Source organism: Xiphophorus maculatus, chromosome 19, assembly GCF_002775205.1.
Source record: "Xiphophorus maculatus strain JP 163 A chromosome 19, X_maculatus-5.0-male, whole genome shotgun sequence".
In the NCBI taxonomy this organism is placed as follows: Eukaryota; Metazoa; Chordata; class Actinopteri; order Cyprinodontiformes; family Poeciliidae; genus Xiphophorus; species Xiphophorus maculatus.
This window is the reverse complement of record NC_036461.1, coordinates 22,432,489-22,456,406: the sequence shown is the minus strand read 5'-3', so window position 1 is coordinate 22,456,406 and position 23,918 is coordinate 22,432,489. Positions and strand designations below refer to the sequence as shown.

At 41.0% G+C, this 23,918-nt stretch overlaps 3 protein-coding genes across 10 annotated transcripts in view; all 3 read left to right on the top strand.

Moving 5' to 3' along the window:
* Positions 1-3,104, top strand: part of LOC102229540 (la-related protein 1B-like) — a 34,323-nt gene extending 31,219 nt beyond the window's left edge. For all 7 annotated transcript variants that reach the window (XM_023352946.1, XM_023352947.1, XM_023352945.1 and 4 more), the window contains 2 exons: positions 2,186-2,313; positions 2,410-3,104. In XM_023352946.1, the coding sequence (XP_023208714.1) occupies positions 2,186-2,313; positions 2,410-2,685 (404 nt within the window). In that variant the 3' untranslated portion in view covers positions 2,686-3,104. The remainder of the gene's footprint in view (positions 1-2,185; positions 2,314-2,409) is intronic.
* A 4,526-nt stretch (positions 3,105-7,630) lies between these two features.
* On the top strand, positions 7,631-14,772 carry pgrmc2 (progesterone receptor membrane component 2). The gene is made up of 3 exons (XM_023353145.1): positions 7,631-7,998; positions 12,100-12,255; positions 13,001-14,772. Exons 1-3 carry the CDS (start codon positions 7,656-7,658, stop codon positions 13,096-13,098), a joined length of 597 nt encoding a protein of 198 aa, XP_023208913.1. The 5' UTR covers positions 7,631-7,655; the 3' UTR covers positions 13,099-14,772.
* Positions 14,773-16,618: 1,846 nt separating this feature from the next.
* Positions 16,619-23,829, top strand: LOC102236297 (acetylserotonin O-methyltransferase-like). 2 transcript variants are annotated; one of them, XM_023352190.1, is made up of 9 exons: positions 16,619-16,905; positions 17,033-17,120; positions 19,107-19,281; positions 20,133-20,262; positions 21,201-21,269; positions 21,348-21,466; positions 21,557-21,694; positions 22,619-22,741; positions 23,098-23,829. In XM_023352190.1, the coding sequence occupies exons 2-9, from the start codon at positions 17,040-17,042 to the stop codon at positions 23,307-23,309; spliced, it is 1,047 nt and encodes a 348-aa protein (XP_023207958.1). In that variant the 5' UTR covers positions 16,619-16,905; positions 17,033-17,039; the 3' UTR covers positions 23,310-23,829. The 2 variants fall into 2 exon arrangements, with proteins under 2 accessions (XP_023207958.1, XP_023207957.1); XM_023352189.1 differs by having other exon boundaries at positions 21,348-21,694.
* Positions 23,830-23,918: the final 89 nt, after the last annotated feature.

The window sequence follows — 23,918 nt, the reverse complement described above, 5'->3', positions numbered from 1 at the left end:
AGACAAAGAGTGCTGTTGGGATTTATTAGACGCTGTGGTTTTACCCAACACTGAACGCTTTGTCTTTGCAACTTGAAGTACTGGGGAAAAAAAGAAGAATTCTTTGGATTTCTCCGCTGGCATACGCCCTTCACTGCAGGATAAGTCATGAACATTTTCATTTGTTTTCCAGGAAATGAAAGGCTCTGCTTATATGCTGTTAGTGCCCTAAAGGGGACTGATAGAGAGAGAGAGGGGGAGGATTCAGCCTGGTTTGGTACACAGAAGCAGTAGAGAAGTTAATGTGGAATCGGTTTAGAAAAGAGCATCTTCCCCTCCCTGTGTAAGTGTGGCTGTTTAAACGAAGTGAAAGCTGGTTTCAGACGTTCCCTCTGAACCCGTTTCAGCTGAGTGAAACTGAACGGGGGATTGAACAGGAAAGGCTTTAACTGTTTATTTCCTGTTCGCGATGGCTTATTGTTCTCTTTATAAGTTTCCCGTTAGAGTTTCTGCCTCAGTTTTTTTATTATTTTGAAAAGGAAATATACTGCATTCCTTACTGAAGATGAGGATGTTTCTCATGGGGTGTGTACAAATCTGTCAGTCGGATGCATCTTGAAAATGTACAGGGATCTGCCATTAAATATCCAACAGCGCTGTGCGACAAAGCTGATAAAAATGCTGTTGACAGTCTTCCCTCTGCATGTAAGTACTTGTAGCTGCATATTATAAAGGCTTCATGTAGTCAGATCAGTGATCTCCAAAAAAATCATCCTAGTTTTTTTTAAATGTTTTTCACTAGTCTGTGTTGCAATAAATTGCAGTATCTTAACCAAATAATTTACGTATTTGAATGAAATTGATATTTTAAGCTCACTTTCAATTAAGTGAGGTGAAATATGCTTATCAAAGTTCATCTGCTGCTTTGTTTCTCGTTCTCATAGTGGATATTTAGCTGATTACACATTTAATCTGTCACCAGTCCTGTCCTGTGGGTCGTCCTTTCATCAGACAGCTGTCCTTCACATGTGAAGGACATCATCAATACATTGACTACAAACATACTGTATATTCCTTCTACTAAAGCTTACCCACATTTTTGTTCCATTACAGGCAAAGACTTTAATGTGATGCAGCAAAACAGCTGAATTGACTTAAAACATTTTTTTTAACATAAATGTACTGAATTACAAATGTATACATGCACCAGAACAGCTCACTGAAATACACCAACAGCTCCACTGGCTTGGTCAAACATGTATGAACAACTTTTATTTCTCCAATCAATTAGGAGTAGAACAGCTAATGGAAAATGAATAATAAACTAATAAAAAACAGTAGGTTGACTACTTTGGTCAAATATGTAAAAACTAAACTGTAACAAACCTTCTTTCCAATGGTTCAGAAAGTACAATTAGGAATTCTAAATATAATGTAAAATTAATCAAGGATGATGTCACTCAGAGCACAAAGCATAGAGACTGAATAGATCTGCCCTTATGGACCGGGATCATTGTCACCGATACCCGATCTAGAATTGTTTTCAATATCAGGGCCGCTCCTTATACTAATATGAGATCGGTGCATCTCTGATTAAAACTACATCTTGTTGCTGCGGTTGTGCATCAGAACTGTCCATATCTTTAAAGGGTCGGTGTTATGTAAAATCAACTTTATTGAGCTTTACATTATGTTAGAATGTTATTCCCTCATCAAAAACATGCCTGGAGTGTCGCTTTGATTCTTTCATGCATGTTTGAGAAATCCTTTAATCTCCATGGCAACCATTCAGCTGTGCAAAACGCCTGCTTAGACCTATCGCCGCCTTGAAGCTTCAGAGCTCCCGCCTCACAGAGCAGCTTTGACCACTCGGCTCCTTCAGACTAGCCAGCAGCAATTAGCAAACACCTGGTGGACCTGCCTGTCTGCTGAGCTCATTATAGACTGTTAAAAACGTTGTTAAAAAGTTAATAGAGGAGCCATGTTGTGATCACTTCCTGAAGGCAGAGTTTCAGAAAGAGCGAGAGCTTCTTAAAGAGACAGAGGCCCAATTTAAACGAAGGAGTAAAATCTCTTAAGTCACACTTATAGCATTTTATAACAACTCAGGTTAACATAGTCACTTGATTGTGCTTCAAAATGGCACCATGTCCCTGAAAAATACATAATACTGGCCCTTTAAAGCTAAATGGTCTTTTCCCTGCAGGTCAGCTGTACGGACTGGAGAAGTTCTGGGCCTTCCTGAAGTATTCCAGGATAAAGAACCAGCCCATTGACCCGAAGCTGCAGGAGCACCTCTCAAAGTTCCGGAACCTGGAGGACTTCAGGGTGGTGGTGAGTGTTTGAGTCCTCTTCCTTCTGATTGGAGTTTCATTTCCTGTCAGTAATACACAGCCGTCACAGATTTTAAGCTGTGATCCTCACCCGCAGCCTCCGATGGGAGAAGAGGGCGGCAGGAGGAGATATCCGTCATCCTCGGCCGGGGATGAAGGAAGGCGTCGGAGACACCCTTCCAACTCTACCTCAAAACCCGCGCAGGCCTCCAAATCCTCCAACGTGCCCCCCCAGTCAACCGCCGCCTCGTCCTCCGCCTCCACACAGAGCTCAGCCAAAGACAGCACCCAGAAATCGACGGCGCCGTCCAACCACGGCAAAAAGCCCGACAGCAGAGCGGCGAAGAAAGACGGAGTTTCCCCCAACAAATGAAGCTCCTGGCCAGCGGAGAGAAGCGGCAGCCGCTCTCAGGTCACAGCGAACCGCATGGACGTGAAGCGAACGAGCGAGCTCGACTTTAATTTGATTGTTTTTATCGGCGCATTTCAGTTTTTAAAAGGAAGCAAACGTAGGCAGTAAGCTTGAATTTGTTTGCCCGGCGACAGCTCATAACGTTTACAAAACAAACAAAAAAAAAATGCATTCCCCGCATTTTGCCTTTTTTCTCTCTTTCTCTCAGATGCCAAACTCCTTCGAGTGCATTGATCGCTGTAAACTGCTCGGATCTTTTAAAGCAGTGGTTCCCAACCACCGGGCTGCGGACCGGTACAGGTCCGCGCAAGAAATAATGAACTACTTCCGGATCTTTTATTTTGAAAATCCTGAACCGGATTTTACCGGTTACATCTTGCGCGTCAAAATTAAGCCAACTTGCAGCAGAATGAGTAACAAAACAACATCGGAGTGCAGTGAACCCTCGCTATTCACCGCGGTTCACCTTTCACGGTCTCACTGCTTCACGGATTTGCATCGTGCATTGTGTTCTGCATTCTGATTGGCTAAACAGTCTCTCCGCTTCTTCTCTACCTGTGTGTCAACAACGTTGCGGTATAATATGTACACATAGTAAAACAGCTTGCCACATTTAACATAATCGATGGTGGCATGTCGGTTTATAAGAATCTTTTTGCCCAGAAGAAAAAAGAGCGACAACAACTACAGATAACTATGTTCTTCTCTCGATAAAACACACCTGCACCGCGGGCTTTAGAAGAAAAGAAAAAAAACGCTACAGAGCGGAGTCAGGCTGCAGCGGCTCAGTCAGAAGAGCAGTGAAATACACGTGAGTCACTATTTGTCCTACTGTACTTTGTTTTTGTTTTTTTTTTCATAATCATTTTTTATTTTCCCCCGTTCTAATCCAATGACTCAGGTTGCGGTGGGGCGGTGCTGATCTCCGCAATTCGGGCACGGGAATCCGCCTTCAGTTCATATGAAAATTATTATTTTACAGTACAGTAGTTATTTGTAAAGAAAAAAAAAAAAGTTTATACAGTACTTTTTATTTGTTAACCAAATGTTTGGCCCTGCAAAAAGGTTTTTTTCTTTGGTTTCAATGTATTATGGAGTATTTTATTGTATAATAATTGTAAAAAAAATAAAGGTTCCTACTTTGCGGATTTCGCCTATCGCGGGTTCTTTTTGGAACGTAACCCCCGGAAAAAACGAGGGGGTTAGCCCTAACCCCCCCGCCCCCTACTCGATACTTACGACCCCCCCGCCCCCTACTTCCCCCTACAATCCCCTTCCCCCTCCTCTCCCCCCGGTCCGCAGTGAAATTGCGAAGGGCTGACCGGTCCGTGCGACTAAAAAGGTTGGGGACCACTGCTTTAAAGAGCTGTTCAACTGTGATTGTAGGTTGCCAAGATAAGAGATACCGCGGATAGTCTTGTGTGCCTTAAATCTGATCCATCATGATGTCAAGAGTGTATTAGATCCTTTCTTTTTTCTTAAAGGTCTTTCTTATTGTTCGGGGTTGGAAGGACTCTAAAAGCAACGCTACTTTACAAGTTCACCAGCCCCGACGTCTACAGTTTCCATGGTGACAATCAGGTTGACGGGTGCAGTCATGAATTTGAGAATTACTGACCCTGAGGCTAACAGATGTTTCTCAGCCTGACTGCTACATATCACAACTAATCTAAACTGTGTTTTTTTGTTTTTTGTTTTTTTTGTTTTTTTATTAAAAAGCTGCAGAAATCATCCGATTATTTTTCTGGGAACATTTAAGTCCCATTTTACACCCAGAGGTAGCTTAATTTATTGTTTCATTTTTTTTTTTTTTCCATTAACTTGATTGAATTAATAGTCTTAGGCAATCATTGCAGTTTTTACTTGCTTGTGCATTGAATATAATACAAACAATAAAAAGAAATGTTTCTGCTGGAATTATGGGTGTGAGCTAGTGTCATAAAACTACAGTGTCTTTTTAGCTTAAAGTTTACTTCATATTATGTTTGAGGCTTGGTGCTCTAGAGCACTTTAAATGTTAATTTCTCTTTACTTCATTGGACATAAAAGGTTTGAGTTGAATTAAAAAAAAAAATGTAAATACTATAAAAAATCATTTACTATTCCATTATTCATTTGATTCAAAGAAGTGATTTGTTACCAGTAGTGTGTTTTGAGTGTTTCAGAATAAAGTGTTGCATGTTCTTGACTTGTAAAATGCAAAAAAAATATAAAATAAGTCTTGATTGTACGAACTTGTTCTGTGTGGTCTGTCCTGCGTTGCTTTTTTCTAGGTCGTTGAGCCTGATCACCAACTTTTTCTTCCCAGCAACACCTCAGTGAAGTCGGTTGAGTCTGATTGTCTGGACTTACTGTTTATTCTTTAAAAGAACACATGAACCGAGGTGTGATGTTATACCATGTAAGTGGATGATAGGCAAACATAAAAAAAAAGAGACTACTGAAACTTTTAGACATTTAAATATGCAGACAAACCTCAATGTTTGAATGAAAGAGAGATTCACATTTCCTTCCAATGCATACATGAAAACAGCAAAATATCTTCATTTGGATTAGTTTTGGGGGTTTTTTACTGAGAAATGGGGGGGGATTCTAGCTTTCTGGTTCTCGGTTTATAAAACTGTCCTTTTACGTGTCGTCACTCAAACTATTACATTTGAACACGTTCCAAATAACTAAATGGAGAAATAATTGCAAACAAAATGACTAAATGAGATGTTGCATGTAACTGCGTCAGTGAATACGTGATCTCCAGATAGCGTGTCAGTTAATGCATGATTGTATTTGGGCTAATATTTTTTTTAAAAACATACTAGTAAGCTAACTTAGCATGATTGTGGTGTCTTTAGGTAGTGTATTTGTTTTTGTATACAAGGAGAAAACGCAGCAGCTCGTTTTTAGCAAGCTAACTGGTAGACTGTATTCCTATTTATGGTGGGTAGCATCAAATGGCGAGACAGTAACAATTTAACCCTGCCGCGCCATAGGAAGCGACACCAGCTGCGCGGCAGATGTCACGGTCGGACAGCTTGCAGACACTCAAGACAGCAGAATCAAAACAAGTTTTTATCAACTCAATTCTTTCTGAATGGGAATTTATCCACTTGAGGGAGCCTAAATTGCATATTTTTTTTCCATTAACCATTCAGTTAGAAATGGAAGAATCTTATTGCTAAAAGACTCAAACTATTAGTTATCACGCCACGCCAGTATAAGTAACAGTGGTAAAATGCAACGACTTAAACAATTTTGTTCTAGAAATTTTCTGAGATCAATTTAAAAGTTTCAGATTTTTTTTTCTTTTCCAAGCAAATTTTTGACTTCTGGAGTTCAGAAATGTACTTGCTTTATCCAGAAAAGTTCTGAGATTTTTTGGCAAAAATCTACTCCTTTTGTTTATACGCTTTCTTTTACAATTGCAAGAGGCCATGTGGAATTTATTTATTTCCATATAAACATTTGTGGTGTCACCAAGCAGGCAGAGTGACGGGCAGACTGTACTGATACGTATTCATACTCTCATCCAAAATTCATGCGCAGAGCCAGAGTGGATCGATAGTCATCAGGTAGATCTCCCTCTAGTCTTTTGTCCGTCTACCTCTAATCTCCTCTTCATCGCTTTTCCCTTGTTGACGTAGGATCTCAACCCACACAAACAAGTCAGAGAAGATATTTGAAATGCTTACATAGATATGTTATCACGGCCAAGCCAGAAAACTGTTGTTTTTGTAACAAAGATATCACAAAATGTTTTCAAAAATCGATCAGCACATCTCTGCAGTCGGTACATTTATATCAAACGCACGTTTGGTGAATGCAGAAGAGGATTTAGTTCAATTAAATATCACCAGAGGGCATTTTTCACCAGTCTTGATCAGAATAACAGAGTGTTTACATCTGCGGGTGAATAAACATGTTTAAGGTCAGTTTTTGTGAATTTCACAAACCCTCCACACAACACATTTTGACTTGGCAGTGTTCACCAACGTTACCCTGAAAAAGTCCTCAATCAGTTAGTTTTTCTGTAACATTTGCATAAAAGCTTTGACTCACTTTAATGCTGAAAGTGAGACCAAAATCATTTTCAGGATTCACACCTCATGGTCTTGGTTTAAAACTCACTGGTAAGTGGATCAGTTCAAAGTTTTATGTGGAACCCTAGTTCTAACTGAAAAAACAAATCCTCACATGATGATACTGCCACCGCCATGTTTCACTGTAGGTAAGGTCTTCTTTTGGTGATTTGTTTATGCCATTACTGGCAAGCTATAAGCATGTTTTCACTTGTATTTTTGAGAATAGTTTCTGACGATCTTCAAGTCTTTTGAGATTGAAAAGCCTCTATCAGAAAATAATCTATACTCTTGCTGGGACATCCCAAAACAGTAATGTTGCTTTCAGTGAGAAAAAAACATCCAGGTAAAAACTGATTAAACTGTAAAATTGGGCTACATTTAAATAAGGACGTTCAATTAGAAAAAAAAAAAAGTCTCACACTACTTTCTTAGGCAAATTCGTCACTAATTCACTGTTCTCATTGTTATGGTCACTTGTATGGAATGGTCCGCTGTATACTTTCAAATCTTATGTGTTTCAGTAGGTATGTTTTTTTTTATCGACTGTGTTATTTTTGTGTTTTAGTTGGAATTTTAGAATTTCTGTTACCACTCTGTCCCCTTCAATGTCTACTCGTTCTTTTTGTTTTGTGTCGCCATTCGCATCGTTTATTTCCTTTTGCTATGTTTCTAGGAGAAGATTCCCGCCGTCTCTGGTCTAGAAAGAATACCGCGCGCTTAATTGTCCCTGGTGGTCTCTTGTCCCGGGTCATCAGTTTTCGACACTGAACACTTGCTCAACTAGTGGTTCTGGAATTCCCCACGGCACCTGAACGCCTCATCTTGCCAGGGGCGGGTAGGCGCAAACTGGGCAGCATGGCGGATGATGGACTCAGTTGGAGCGGACTAGGTGGCACAAACGGCGGGCAGGGGGCGGCGGGCTGGTTAGACACGCTCGGCTTGGGCGGAATGTTGCTGAATATCAGCATTTTGGTTTTGGTAGTGGCGGTTTGTGTAGTAGTATACCGGCGGTGGGGCAGGCGGCTCGTATCCGACGGGGCCGAGGACGGCGAGGCCCCGATGCTTACCAAGATGAGGAGACGGGACTTCACTTTGGAGCAGCTGCAGGAGTACGACGGTGTCCAGAACCCCCGCATCCTCATGGCCGTCAACATGAAAGTTTTTGACGTGACCAGCGGCAGAAAGTTTTACGGAAAAGGTGACGGGGTTGCGGACGTTGGCTCTAAAACAGCGGAGTTGGTTGACACGTTGCCGCCTGTAGTGAGGCTTTCTGGACCAAAAATTGGGCGCAAACCGCTCTAGCTTAGCTCCTTGGCTTTGTGTGTTTTGAATGGGATCACAGCCGTTAGCTTGTTAGCGTAGCTTTTGAGTTCGTGACTTGTAACAATAGCAACTCCCCCCAAGTTTGCACGTACTGTCAGTTGCGCAGTGATATTTTACAGTGGCAGTTATATGTTAGGACCTGAATGTTGGTAGTAATAATTTATTATGCTAATGTTAGCCAGCTAGCCTGTTGACATGCTTGTAGATACGGAGCAGCTAGGCTGTGTAGTCGGTCTCCCCGCTTGGTGTAGTGACTAAAACTACAAATAGTGAACATTAATGTTTCTTTATCAGACCGGGTGAGGGGTAGATTTATGTAGGAAATGTTGAATTTAGCTCCTCTGTACAAAATGAAGTAAAAATGTGATTTGGTTGGTTGTTGCTGCTAAAAAGGCCAGTTTGTTGTGCTACACATCAGGTCGTAACTCAGAAGAACTATTTATCAGGACTACCCTGAAGTCAGCACCAGACTTGCAGGTTTAAAATCTCAGTTTACCTGTAGGCTGCTCCGAAATATTCATATTCATTCCATATGAAACGACAGACTAGTTTTGATTTTTGAAAAGTGCTCAACCTTCCAAGAATGACAGGCTATAGAAAACAGTTTTTGATTTTTCTTTTTTTTAATGTTGTGAAAACTCAAAGGAGTGAAAGAAAAGGGTTGAAGTGTGTTGAAATAACTTTAAATGAAGTTTAGTTTGAAAACTAATACAAGTCAAAGCTGGACATAATTATTCTACAGTATTGGCAGACTGTAAAATGAACGTTTTGATTTCTGAAAGCTTTATTCAGTTTGCGGAAACAGGGCTGAATTTGATGAGTTTACAGTTCAAGTTTAACCATTCACTGTGATTTAGATTTTGATCTACATCAGATCAAAGGTTGTCCAAAGTCTTTAAATTCAGTAACCGTTTAGGCAAGTGGCAAAATGAATACCGACTACAATGTCATCTTGTATTGAACCGTCCAGATACGATTCCAGCAGTTTCTCATGTTAGTTTGTTTGTTAGTCCAGCAGACCTGCATCACTAAAGCACAGAAAAACCTAAAGGGCCAGAGCGTCTTTCTGTGACAGTCAGGTGATGATTGTGGAAGACGATAAAAGTTTCAGCAATGACTTACAAGAAAAACATCTAATCACAAGCAATATGTATTTGCTATTTTTTCAGATGGCAAGATTTCTCAGTTTACTTGCATACAAAAGTCCTGGTTTGAATGTTTGCTGCTGCAGCCTGTGCGTGTTTATCACAGCTCTCCTTCCAGAGCTGTGTTTACAGATGGGCTTTTCCAGGGGGTGTGGTGAGCCACTCCCACCTCCACCCATCTGGCTGTGGTGCAGGACTGGTTGGAGACCTGCCCTGCAGCTTTGAAACAGTCCGAAATTTAAAGCAGACCTCAAATTCTTTTCGGTAGTCATTGCAGTATGCAAAAAACTAAAAACTATGATGCATATTCACAGAGCTCTCCGCAGCAGCGCATGTCACACTGACAGGATTAACCCTTAAAGGTGTACATCGGATTCATTTTTTTAAGTGATGTCCTGTTATGAAGGTTTTGCGTTTTCTTGATTATCTGTGTATAACTAACATGGACTAAAGCACCACAGGGCAGATTCTGTATGTTTATGTCAGAATATGTCATACCTGTCATATTCTGACATAATTATTCTACAGTATTGGCAGTCTGTAAAATGGACTTATTGATTTCTGAAAGCTTCATTCAGTTTGTGGAAACCCGGCTGAATTTGATGGGTTTACAGTAATTAGTTCAAGTTTAACCATTCAATGTGATTTAGATTTTGATCTACATCAGATCAAACATAGTTCAAAATCTTTAAATTCAGTAGCGTAAGCGTTTAGGCAAGTGGCAAAATAAATACCGACTACGATGTCATCTTGTCGGGTCTGTATTGAACTGTACAGATATGATTCCAGCAGTTTTTTTGTGAGTTTGCTGTTAGTATGAATATGACATACGTGTCATATTCTGACATATTTAACAATTCTGGAATAAGCATTCACTTTAATAGAAGTGAATATTCTTATTACATTGTTTTTATTAATATACGTTTCCCCCACCCCTCAATTTTATTTTTATAGAACAACGGGAGTAAAAAGTGCTAATATTAGCTAGTAGTTAGCATGCTGCTCTATGGACATACAACTGTCGTTTTAAAGGGGCAGTATTGTGTAAAATAAAATGTTTTAGATTATGTTATGATATTATACCCTCATCAAAAATCTACCTAGAGTGTTGCTTTGATTCTTTTATCTATGTTTGAGAAAACTTTTCATCTCCATGGCTACCATTCAGCTGTGCAAAACGCCTGGTTGGACCTAGCTCCGCCTTCAAGGCACAGCTCCTCCTCAGAGCTGCAGTTTCCATGCTTCAGAGCTTCCACCTCACAGAGCAACCCTCCACCCCCCGCTCAGCTCCTTCAGACTAGCCAGCAGCAATTGGCAAACAGCCGGTGGAACTACACATCTGTTCAGGTCATTATAGGAGCTACTTATCAGAGCAATGCTGGTAAAAACGTTAAAGGTTTTTTAGAGGAGCCATGTTGTGATGACTTCCTGAAGACGGGAGTTCCAGAAAGAACAGGGGCTTCTTAAAGAGACAGATATGATAACATGACCAGGGATGTATAAAGATCAGTTCAGTCATGGTTCTGCCTCTTTTTCTAAGATAACGTCACCTTTTGGCATCTGAAAAGGTGACCAGCTTTCAGTGCTATTCAGCATTGAATAGCACTGAAAGCTGGTCAGTGTCACTTTGTGGTTTTTACTCCTTTAGTTTCCACACCACAATGTCCCAAGCAGCTTTAAGCAAGAAACATGTGTAAGAGTGACAGGTGATGCAGCACACACACACACACACACACACACACACACACACACACACACACACACACACACACACACACACACACACACACACACACAGGTGAGGGAAGTGAACGAATGCTTAACACACCAGGGGTATTTCCTCCTGTGTTTGTTTTCTATAGATGGCTTTAAATTTGGTTTTAATTGAATCTATTAATGTTTAATTGGGTCTAAAATGACAAAGTGATCACTAAAAACACTATAGATATTCACAAATGAAATGAATACAGCTTTGAAAAACTATTATTTGGTCTAGAATATTAACTTCCTTTTTTTTTTTTTTTACCCAGCAGTGAAATGCCCCTGCAACAGCAAAGTTGCATTATTATAAAAGTCACAGGTTGGACCCAAGTTTTACTGAAGCAGGTTTAAAGTTAATATTTGTGTAGGGCTGCAACTAAAGATTATCTAAGTAATGGAAAAAGTGCTTGATTTATTATTTTTGTTTAATCAGAATTTGAACCAGGTGAAGTTAAAACTGCCATTTGAGGAATTCTGGGTAAAACATATTTACAAAAAAGGTTTGAATAGATACAAGTGATTTTATAAGAAATTAAACCACAGGTGGTATAATAATAAATAAGTCTGTTGTGGCAGAATTGTGGAAAATTCTAATTATTTTGTTCTTCTTTTGAAAAATCTGATTAGGTCTGTCGCAATAATACATTTGATTCTATAATAATTCAGTAATTATTGTAATAAATGGTATATGAGGCCATTTTCAAGTAATATATTAATAATAATAATAACGCAAGTTTGACTTCTCAAAAACTGATTTAATTTAGTGAAGAACACTGTACTCTGGAACTGGAAGACAAATGTCCAAAATAAAACTAAACAGAAATAAAAACTACTTGGAAACAAAACCATGCATAAACTATGTTAGTCTTTGTGAGCGAAATTGCCCTTTAAAAAATATGAATCGTCAGAATGGAAATCGAGCTCATTTCTTGCGACAGCATTAGCTCTAACAGCTCAGTTGTCCTTATTAGGGTATCAGAGGCTAAAACCTTCCTGTCAATTTAAGCAGTTATTAAATGGCAGGCATGACGTGTTCTTCACAGTGGCCGTTGTGTTTCGGTTCCCCACAGACGGCCCTTACGGCATCTTCGCCGGCCGAGACGCTTCGAGGGGCCTGGCCACCTTCTGCTCAGAGAAGGACGCCCTGAGGGATGAGTACGACGACCTGTCAGACCTCACCGCCGTACAGATGGAGAGCGTGAGGGAGTGGGAGATGCAGTTCCGGGGTACGTTCACGCGGACGTTGTGGAAATATTAGATTGGCGACTCGAGCAATGGGTAGAAATCCCTCGTTCTCAACAACGTCCATTTTTGTTCCGAGTCCAAACGTCTCCTGATTTCCACTGCATAAGTCCAAACGGGTTTCAAACAGAAATCCTTATTTCTGTGTTGACATTTCTTTATTGTGATGCATAAATTGCCATTTATTTATTGTAATAAATAATACATTTCCTATCTGTTGTGGATAGAAAAAAATAAAGTACATTTGTGGCAAAAAAAAAAAAAAAATCTCAGAAATCTGCAGGAAAAGACGTGCAAATTTCTGAGTTTGAAAAAGTTCAAAATTTGCTAGAAAAAAACTCAGAAATTTTCAATTTGAAAAGTGGAAAACTTTTGAAACACAGAACATTTCCAAAAGTCTAAACTGTTCGACTTTTCAAACGGAGAAATGTTTTTCTGTAAGATTTCCAAGTTTTTTTTTGTTGTTTTTTTTTTAAAAACTATTGCGATGAAGGTTGGTGATCACAGAATAATATTGAGCAGAGAGACATTTGAACTTTTTAAACCACACTAGCTGCTTCGACATCCCGTTGAGAGTCGAGCGAGCTTTTATTTATTTAGGAAGAAGTGAAAACTGCAAAGGCTCCTTTGGTTGAAAATATTCAACCCAATCGTTGGACTTCCTGAACATTTGCCTTGAAAAAGCTCCAGTGGCGTGCAGTCGGTAATCGTCTCTGTGGGTGCTTTCAGAAAAATACGACTACGTCGGGAGGTTGCTGAAGCCCGGAGAGGAGCCGTCAGAGTACACGGACGAGGAGGACATCAAGGACCACCTGAAGCACGACTGAGCAGTCCCCATCCCACGTACCAAAGCCAGAAGCCCCCAAACAGCTGTATCTGACCGCCCCGGAGCACCAGAGCCCCTCCACGCATCGTCCCGGCCCCCGTCCCTCCACCGGTCACTCCTCTTTCTTGTCCCTGTCTGTGTACCGAAACTCTGAATCCGTCTGGTGCTGCAGCTGTTATGGAAGGGGAAGGAGTAAAGTCTCGACAACCAGACCCCCTCTCTCTCTCTCTTTCTCTCCCTCACTCTCTCTCTCACCCGTGTCATCCTACGAAGATGAGCGGCAACAGAAAGCCTTTGAGGAGCTTTTGCTTTATTCTTTTTTTTATTATTATTATTTTAATTAGACAGCTAAGACGTCTCTGGGGGGCCGTTAGACGTTAGTCCGAAACCAGCTCGCTTGGAGGTTAGTCGGGAATTGTCTGGTCTGGGATAATCAGCGGGGCAGGGCGGGGGGAGGAAACACTTCTCTCTCTCTCTCTCTCTCTCTCTCTCTCTCTCTCTCTCTCTCTCTCTCTCTCTCTCTCTTTCTCTCTCTCTCTTTTAATCTTTGATTCAGCCACATAGCAAACGAAACCGCTTCAGCTTTGGGAGAAGTTCATCAATCAATCACACAACTCAATTTCTGTTCAGACCATCTTCCTGCCTGGATGAGAGGGCAGATCTGTGGCCTAACCGAGGGCAGTCTGGCAGGCTTTGTGTTTATCTGTTGTGTTTGTAGTGTATGCACTACTAGTTTTCTTCGTTTGTCACCATGTGATTGTATTTGTTAAGTAGCATATAGAGGGGACAGTGTTCCAGCAGCATTACTGTTTTGTTTTTCTTTTCATATTTCATTGCCGGGGCGTGGGGTCAAAGGTCTTTGCTACACGAAGCTTGTTTTAAATCTCATCAGATGGACTAAATCACAGATTTCGGGGAGGGGAGGGGGCTAAAGGGAAGGTGATAAGGCAGTCCTAATCAATTGACAAATTGTTTACATGCCTCACAAGCCAGCTGCAAGTCTGTAGATTTCCCCTGAAAATGGTCCAAGAATTAATCGTGCCTTATTTTGTTTGTTGCGTCAGCGCCGACGGGTCTAACAGAAGGTAAGCGGAAGGATGGAGGTGTCCGTTCCCCCCCCCCTAGACTCAGTCCAACCTCCCCTCAGACATTAAAGGCATTTGTTGCATCAGTCGTCCGTGCAGAGACTGTAATATTTCCCCACTTCACGAACTTTGTACATAGACCCAATAAATTACTCAGTGTTACTGCCATATTTATGTAGTGGATGAACTCCATATACATATAATGCTATGTCGTATTGGCCAAAACCCCCCCATTTTCTTTTTTTTTTTTTTCTCTCCTATAGTTCATTTTGAATGTGGGTGAATTTTTTTCCCCCCAAAAATAAATCAAGTGATTCTAAAGGTGTTGCAAAAATGCTGCAGGATTGGACCGGGAGCTGTTCTTGCAGTTTTGTTCGTAGACATTGCTTATCCTGTAAATATATCGTATCGTTTATTAAAAGCATGTGCAACATCAAAGTCAGCTATGCCGAGGTTTCACCACATGTATTAAAATGTCAGGCGCGCGTGAGAGAGTGTGTGTGTGTGTGTGTGTGTGTGTGTTTGTGTCCGTGTGAAAGAAGCGGGAGGCGATTTGTTCATGCATAATAAATCAATTTGGTTAATAATGGAAAATTTCTGCTCCTTATTTGCTTTTTAAGCGGGTTACATGTTACATGGGGAGGATGTCGCCGCGTCCTTAAAAGGTTTTAAATTCAGTAGGGGGGAAGAAAGTAAGTTAGCCTTAAATGCGTTAATCACGGTCTTATTTTTTATGGTGACGGGACTATTTTTGTCTCATATTCTATGTAGTTAATTTTTCTCGCGGGACATTTCTGCCAGGTGAAGGTTTGAGTCACGTGCTTCTTCATTGCGTTGTGAGTTGAGGTGGTTGAGGCGGCTACCGCTGGGTAAGTAATTTTATTGCCTGTTGTCTGGACAACGCTGCTATTCGTTCATTTCTGCTGCCAACCCATACGATGCTACATTCATTATAGCCTATGTAAAAAAAAAAAAACTGGTATTGCTATTTTATAAAATATAGCATTTTCCTTTGTACTTCTCTGTCATGATGCAGGTCTGAAATTTGATTTATAAACCATTATACACTTACGTTGGTGAAACCTACAGAAACCCTTTTAGGGATGAAAATATTTTAGCAGCCTTACCATCAGTTGTACACTCAGTTGATAAACTTTTTAAAACCTTGTAGACAATATAGTCTATGTTTTAGGAGAAATTTAAAAATATATATTTAAAATAAAAACGCAAAGGGAAATCGAGATGGTTTAAATTACCTTGGTTAAAATGACAATATTAAATTACTTGTCCAGTAATCTTGAAGAATGAACAGGGGCAGGGCTCGAGTTAATGTTTTCTTTAAAGCACCACTGTTTTATTTATATTTGTAGGTTTTAAAATAAAGTAAAAGGTAAAACCTTTGCAATAAGAGGACGGAAATATTTTCTGTTATGGGATGTTAACGTGTTTGAAGATGCATGCACAGAATATGGCCAAGGGGAAAAAAATCCACTCATCCTGGCCGCCCAGGAACAGGCCCTAAACACCAGAGCAATAGAGGCCCAGATATACCACACCAGACAAGACCCAAGGTGTAGGTTGTGCAAGGAGGCCCCTGAGACAGTCCAGCACATAACAGCAGGGTGCAAGATACTGGCAGGGAAAGCGTACATGGAACGAAATAACCAAGTTGCAGGCATAGTGTACAGAAACATCTGTGCAGAATATGGACTGGAAACCCCGGGATCAAAGTGGGAAACACCCCCAAAGGTGGCGGAGAACGCCAGAGCTAAGATCCTGTGGGACTTCCAGATCCAGACAGACAAAATGGTAATGGCGAACCAACCAGACATTGTCGTAGTGGATAAACAACAGAGGAAAGCCGTTGTGATAGATGTAGCAATACCAAGCGACTGCAACATCAGGAAAAAGGAGCACGAGAAACTAGAGAAATACCAGGGCCTCAGGGAGGAACTGGAGAGGACCTGGAAGGTGAAGACCACAGTGGTGCCTGTGGTCATCGGGGCCCTCGGGGCAGTCACCCCCAAACTGGACCAATGGCTACAACAGATCCCAGGAACAACATCAGACATCTCAGTCCAGAAATGTGCAGTCCTTGGCACAGCCAAGATACTGCGCAGAACCCTCAAGCTCCCAGGCCTCTGGTAGAGGACCCGAGCTCAGAGGATAAGAACCACCCGCGGTGGGTGAGAAGGGAATTTTTTTTAATTTTTTTATATATATATATATATATATATTTAATCTGTTTGCAGTTTAAATTTAACCTTTATTTTGTATGTAAATATTATTAATTTAGTTACTTATTTATTTGGCTCGTTGGGAATTCCATACACTTTCTCAGTACTTGACGAAAAGAAGTCGTCCTGAGAGGTCGTAGCTTAATCACCAACCACAGCTCCACAGCGCCCTCCCCTCTGCTGCGGTTAAACACGGCACTGCACTGACTATGGGAGTCTGTGTTCGACTTCGGACCAAAGCACGTCGACCATCACCGCCATATGAAGCCAACGGGGCTTTCTGGGTAACTTTCAGGAGGCTCCGGAGCAGGAGTGACTCTCCTCCACCTCTAATCATTTACTCGCCACCTGTTTCCTCCCGGCTGCTGCACCAGCTCCGGCATCTTGCCCGCTTTCAGCCAAACTACGCGACTTGATATTATTCTAGGATAACAGCGGCTACAATTTTCCCCCCTCGAAATAACGACAGCCTGGGACATTTTCTTGGTAAGTTCTGAACAATAATGATTGGGGTGGTTTGTTTTGTGTGTATATGTGTGTGTGTGTGTTTTGTTTTTGTCTCTCCTGTTTTCCTCCGGGTAGACAGACAGTCTTTGTGTGTCTCCTTCATCAGGGCAGCAATGGCAGAACATCTCTCCCAGAGTGAACTGGACTACCCATTTAAACTTCTGGAGTATTTCAACGGCTTCAGAGTGTCAAAGGTGAAATCACAGCGTGATGGGTAAACTTATTACCGTTCGATGTGCTGCAATCGGAGCACTCAGACATTTTCAGACACTCTATTTACAGTGCATGATGTTTGACGTTTTTATTCCACTGGGGAACTATTAACATAAAGAACCTGAAAGTTACATTAATAAAGACCAGGCATATGGCGCCTGACGCTGGTAAAGGTTCCAGTATCTTCAGAGAAACGCTCTGCATGATTGGACTAAACAGCCACTCAGTGAGGAAGAAGCCATAAAAAGTTTGTTTTGTTTTTTTTTTTAAAGAAAAAAAAAAAGTCACATTGCAGTTTCCAAACTCCTTTTAGGGGCAAACATGTTAATTTTGGAGTCATGTGCTGTGGGGTGATCTCATTGCTACATTTGGAGAGAAAAAAAAAGGGAAACGTTAGCCAGGATCAGTGGCAGTTTCTGATATGGGTGACATGGGCAACTGCCCAGGGCAGCATCTTTGGGGGGGGCGGGGGGATGCATCCTGATTGTAGGGATGCTGTAACTTCCTCTGGCCAGGATGTTAAAGTTTGTGCGCAAGCGGGTCTACTGACTGGTCAATGACCCTAACCCGGGGGTCAGCAACCCGTGGCTCTTCAGCGCTGCCCTAGTGGCTCTCTGGAGGTTTTTCAAAAATGTTTAAAACTGGAAAAAGGTAGCGGTGGGAAATATATGTTTTATTTTAATATGGTTTCTGTAGGAGGACAAACATGACACAATCATTCTTAACGTTTTCCAGTGCTATAAAAATGTGTAGAATAAATATTAAATTTCAACATTTCTGTCAACGAAGATTTGAGTCAAAGCCTGTGACACGTTTCTTTCAGCTGGGCGGGGCGCGAGGCAGGTGGCTGCTGTAAACGAACCGACGGGTGTTTGGTGGGCCATGGATAGCAAAAGAGAAAAATAGCCGAGGAGAGATTCTACGATTCTTGGACCGAATCATTTGCATTCATTGCCAATGAGGAAGGATTACCTGAATTTGCTCTGTAGCGAGTAGTTGTCAAATAACTTTTTGTTTTTTTTTTTTACACAAAAACATGGTGGGCTGCTGGCTGACTGCCCAACACCCCCCCCCCGCCCCCCCACCTCCAGACGTAGCAAGTTTTCCCCCAAAACTTGCTACGCAGCAGCCCACCATGTTTTTGTGTTAAAAAAAAAAATGGAAAAAGTGACAAAAATTTGGAGGAAATATTATGTTGAAATGACAGCATGTGAGGCTAACGGGCAGGCCCAGGAACGGTGCTATTGGTTCACCCCCTGCCCTTAGCACCCAGTTCACTGCTTCAGCTACAAACCTAGCTTAATTCGTCCTTACTGTCACTGCTATTGGTGTATAAAAAAAACTCTATTTAAAATAAACAAACGACACTTAGCCTGGTGGGGGCAAGTAAAGCCTGGTTTCCCTCCAGGCTTATAACACACAAACAGAATCCCTGATTTATATTTAGAAATAATATCGCAGGTGTTCTTTTATAAACAATATTTCAGAAAAACACAAGTAGTGAATATTTTTAATCCATCTTTAATGGAAAGTCATCAGTTATTTTCCCCCACAACGTTGCTAAACCTCTACCCATTTTAGCAGTGATATTGCTGATGTCTTTAAGCCATAATGTCCCATCTGTGGCACTGCTTAGGAGTTTTACTTCTATTAGATGACTTTTTTTTTTTTTTTTTTTATCTGATGTTTTTGATCCACTTTGCTGTGTGACTCAGTTCCACCAGGTCTGAAAACTACTGTTAAAAAAAAACAAACACTTCTACGAACGAGCAAAGACTGAACCTGAAGGACGCCATAAATAGAACTCTAAGATTAAATCCCTCATTACTTTTTCGGGATCGAGTGTTTTCGGTAAGCGTAGCTGGCTGAGAGGAAAGGTAAATACTTGGCTGTGTTCCTGAACACAAAGCAGCTCTGTACGATGAAGAAACGAAAAGGTGATGTGAACTCTACGTCCGTGTCCTCAGATGATATTCTCGGCCTGCGAGCTCGGCGTCTTCGACCTCCTGCTGAAGTCCCAGGACGCCCTGAGTGCTCAACACGTGGCGCAGGAACTGGGCACCAGCGTGGACGGGATGGAGCGGCTGCTGGATGCCCTGGTGGGCATCGAGATCCTGGAGGTGGAGAGGGCCGACGGGACGGGTGAGGAACGGGAAGACCTCTGATAACCGATAGCTTTTACTTTAATGTCCCTGTTGTTATTGTTAGAGCTGTTGTTGCTGTTTCTTACTGAACAGTTTCTTCATCTGTTTTGAAGATGATCATAACTCTGTTGCCTTAGTCAACAAAAGTGCGTAAGATGAGACTTAAAAGCAGGCAGATATCAGGTCCTAATGGATGCCTGATCTACGTCGGAGTTTTAGGGTCAGACTAAGAGATGTTTTTGCTTTTCTTTGAAATGATGAGAATAAACTTAAAATATTCTGACAATAAATCACAACATTAGCAGAATAAAGATGCAATATTACGGGAAGAAAGTCGCGCAATTGAGAGAAAAAAAGAGTTGCTTTAATGAAGGAAGGCTTGGATAATTCTTCCTCTAAAATAGACAGTCGTTTGCGTAATCGTTTCAAAGTCCTGCCACTGATGATAATTTGATGCCGATATGTTAAAAGATGACATATTTCCTTATTTGTAAAACCCAAACCAAAGTAAAACTTCACAAGATGCTCAACATTCCTCATTTAATTTGTTTTTCTGGAGAAATTCTCATAAAATTATTACTTCATGCTCCTAATAAGTAATATTATAACTTTATTCTGGTAATATTATGTCCTCATTTTCATCTTATTATAACTTTATTCTAGTTTATACAATGATTCTTATTTCTCCTAATATTATGGTTTCATTCTCCAAGTGAAAAACGAAAATTTAGCCTGATTTAAATTTAGCCTGAAGCTAAATGGCGAGCTTTAGCTTCATTCTCCGTCTGAGTTCGGTTCTGTTCGGCAGCAGGCCCGGACCTTTCCGTGTGACTTTGTGTGTTAACCCAGCTCTGTACAGCAGCACAGACGTGGCTAACCTTTACCTGGCCAAAGGCAGCGCCAAATCTCTTCACGACATGATCATCTACCGCTCCCAAACCGTCTACCCGCTGTGGAACAACCTGGCGGACGCCATCAGGTCAGTGGGCCGCTGCTACGTCACATCAACTATCTGTGAGAGCAGGAGAAGGGAAAACCAGGCAGGTCCTTGCAGAAGCATTCCTGTCGCATGCAGTTTCATGCATTTTGTCTCGGCTCAGCCACAAACTTTATTCTGGTTTAAATGGATGTTAGATGAATGAAATGGAAGGAAACCCACAAATAAAAATCTGAAAAGTGTTGCACACGATACATTAAAATGACCTTGATCATTTCCATTCTGATGATTTTTTTTTTAAGAGCAATTTTGTTTACAGGGACATCATAATCCATTGTATTTATAGTTTCATTTGTGTATGTATGTTTTATATTTCTGTTTTATTTATTGTTTTTCTTTTTTTTTTTGCTGTTCATTATTTTTGGATGTTTAAAATATGTTCCAGCTCAAATGCTGTTTTTTTAATTTAAAAATAAAAAAATTAAATGTATTGCTCTTTCAAAGGGCAAACTTACAATAATATGGCATTGTCGAAATATTACTTGAAAGTGGTGTCAAAATAATATTATTGCCTATCGCAATAATTGAAAGGAAAATATATTGTCCAGTAAAATTTGTTATCATGACAAATTGGTTATTTAATAAAACAAAAATCTAGGGCAACTGATTTCACAGATAACAGGATAAAACAAGATCAAAAAAACTCATGTGTAATCTATTATTTTATATATTTGTATCCAATGTTTAATGCTAGATCTACTTGACGATATATTTTATTTAGTTGCAAAAAGCAAATCGAAGAAGAGCCCACACTTGTTGAGTTTTGACCCCCACTGGGTTCCCAACCTTTATTTTGGGAAGCATTGGGTTTAAATTGAAGCATGTGCTTGTGGTGTGACAAAATGTGAAAAAGTTCATGGGGTGTGAATACTTTTGCAAGTCAGGGAGAACGAAACTCAGTCAAGCTTCATGTCCTGCAGGGAGGGGAGGAACCAGTACGAAAAGACCTTCGGTCTTCCATCTGCCCACTTTTTCCAAGCTATTTACAGGTTGGTGCTCATCTGATTAACGTGCCTCACTGGTTCATCTCCAGTTTGTTGGTAACGGTAGAATGACCCCCTCCCCAGGTCCGAGGAGGAGATGCTGAAATTCATGGGGATCATGAGCTGTCACTGGGTTCTGGACGGACACGACGTTGTGACGGCGTTCGACCTCTCCCGCTTCCAGAAGGTCGTCGATCTGGGAGGTGAGGACTCGCGCCCGTCCACTCTCGCCGCCCGCTGCTGCGTTGTCGGTGGCTGTAAAAAATCTGTGCTGTGTGTTCAAAAACTCCCAGGTTGCACTGGTGCTCTGGCCAATGAAATGGCGAGAGCGTACCCCGCCTCGTCCGTCACCGTGTTTGACCTGCCGGAGGTGGTGGAAGCGGCTCAGAAACATTTCAAACAGGAGGACAGTGGCGTTACATTTCAATCAGGTAAACCAGAATATTGATCATTATTGAACTCCTCCTACTTTAACACTCTCTGGTTTGAAGTGTTCAGTTTTCTTTTTCTTTTTTATTTACTATATATATATATATATATATATATATATATATATATATATATATATATATATATATATATATATATATATATTTTTTTTTTTTTTAACAAAACATATAATATCTCAACATAAGCAATAAATTTAAATAAAAGTTTGCCAAGACATGAATAGGAATTTGTGGTAGACAAAAACATCTTGGAAGCTAAATAATATTTAAAATAGCACTTTATAAAATAGATTGAAATTGAGAAAGACAGCTAAAGTAAACGCCACACCAATCCAAACACCAGTTTGGAAAATTCTAGATCCATCCTAGCTAGCTAGTTAAACGTTAGCTAGCTAGCTAGGATGGATTTTCTATCCTAAGCTAAACACAGCTTCACTAGCTAGCTAACTTCTGCTTACTTTAATGGCAAAGATATGCTTCACTGCACTGCTGTGTCACAGCACAAGAAAACAGTCACAGTTTTTAACTCAAGACTAAATAAACTTTAATAATTGTATTACAGCAACTGAACTTATTACTGTTACCCGGTGAAGCTGAGGATATTCTAGAAGATGCGGCCTCCATCTTTGTCGTCTTTTTCTCTTTTGTTAAGGCTGGAAAAACACCTGAGCAACACAAACCGGCAGAAAATCTGTGGAAAAATGTGCAACACATTCAATGTGTTACAATATTCACATTATTTTGGATGTTTTTTTTTTTATAGTATGTTCAGTCAGAAATATGAAGTAATTTGGTGACAGAATACATTTTGTGTAACTGTACAAGAAATAGTAAAGAAGAAAGAGAAGAGAAAATAAGAACTAATAAATTCCTTCTGCTTTGATCTGTTCCCTCCTCTGCATGCAGGAGATTTCTTCAGCGGTGAAATTCCCAGTGCAGACTTGTATGTGTTGGCCAGAGTCATTCATGACTGGCCTGAAGAGAAGTGCCTGGCGCTGCTGAAGAAGATCTACGAGACTTGTAAGCCGGGTGAGTTTCTCCGTAACCAAGGGCATCCCGATACTTTGGCTGGCCGATAAGTCGTCTCTGATTTTTTTTTAATTTTAGGAGATCGGTTGATATTTGACACTGTTGCACATGTGTGGGTAACAATGTTGCCAATTTAGAAACTTTAGTGCTATATTTAGCAACTTTTCAGATAAAAAAAGATTGATATCTGCTTGAATCGGAGTCGGCAGATCAGGGCTTTTAAAGATCGATGATCGGCCAGAAAACTGCAATCGGTTCACCATAACAGTAACACGAGTTATATGAATCTGTTGTCAATTCAATGGAACTGAATGGAGCTGTGGTCAGCTCAGTGCGTTTTGTCGTCCTCCCGCCAGGTGGGGGCGTCCTGCTGGTGGAGGCGCTGCTGTTTGAAAACAGACGAGGACCCATCATGGCGCAGATCTTCTCCCTCAACATGCTGGTGCAGACGCAGGGCAGGGAGCGCACCCCGTCCGAATACACTCACATGCTCAACAAGTCGGGCTTCCGCAACGTCCAGGTCTGCCGGACCGGGAAGTCCTATGATGCCATCTTGGCCGTCAGATGAGCACGGAAACACTCTGACAGGGAAATGATGAGAGCACTGATTTAAAATCTTGATTTAAAATAATGAGTTGTTGTGTTGGGGATTAGGAGACATAAACGTAAAACTTGAACCTTTGTCAAAAGAAATCTTGTTTACCCAGCTCTTGGATTTGGGTCATAGTTCAACCTTCTCACATTCTGTGATCCACTTCCTGTTCACTGTGATGCTGCCTGGCTCCTTCTTAACTTGCACATTAATCAAGTTCCTCATATAGTCGATTGTTTGTTCAGAAAATAATTTCCGATTATTCATCACTGTGACACTGTTTACCAGCCTCTTGGAGGTGCTTTTATGGTTCTGCTCAGCTGTTTGGTCCCTTCATCCTGGTGCTACTTTGTAAAACTTGGTGCAAATCCTTATATAACCGAACAAACTTACCTACATTTAAAGACTGTTTACAGCAGGGGTATCAAACTCCAGTCCTCGAGGGCCACTGTCCTGCAGTTTTTAGATGTGCCACAGGTACGAAATGCTGGAAGGAAATGGCTTAATTACCTCCTCCTTGTGTAGATCAGTTCTCCACAGCCTTGCTAATGACCTAGTTATTCTATTCAGGTGGTGCAGCAGAGG

What these genes read in the sequence shown, in the direction of transcription:
- pgrmc2 (XM_023353145.1), top strand. Translation starts at nt 7,656, where the DNA reads ATGGCGGATGATGGACTCAGTTGGAGCGGACTAGGTGGCACAAACGGC. An exon ending in CAGAAAGTTTTACGGAAAAG is followed by an intron (nt 7,999 to 12,099) that starts GTGACGGGGTTG and finishes GGTTCCCCACAG; the next exon opens with ACGGCCCTTACGGCATCTTC. An exon ending in GTGGGAGATGCAGTTCCGGG is followed by an intron (nt 12,256 to 13,000) that starts GTACGTTCACGC and finishes GGGTGCTTTCAG; the next exon opens with AAAAATACGACTACGTCGGG.
- LOC102236297 (XM_023352189.1), top strand. Translation starts at nt 17,040, where the DNA reads ATGGCAGAACATCTCTCCCAGAGTGAACTGGACTACCCATTTAAACTT. An exon ending in GGAGAGGGCCGACGGGACGG is followed by an intron (nt 19,282 to 20,132) that starts GTGAGGAACGGG and finishes GTGTTAACCCAG; the next exon opens with CTCTGTACAGCAGCACAGAC. An exon ending in CTACGAGACTTGTAAGCCGG is followed by an intron (nt 22,742 to 23,097) that starts GTGAGTTTCTCC and finishes TCCTCCCGCCAG; the next exon opens with GTGGGGGCGTCCTGCTGGTG.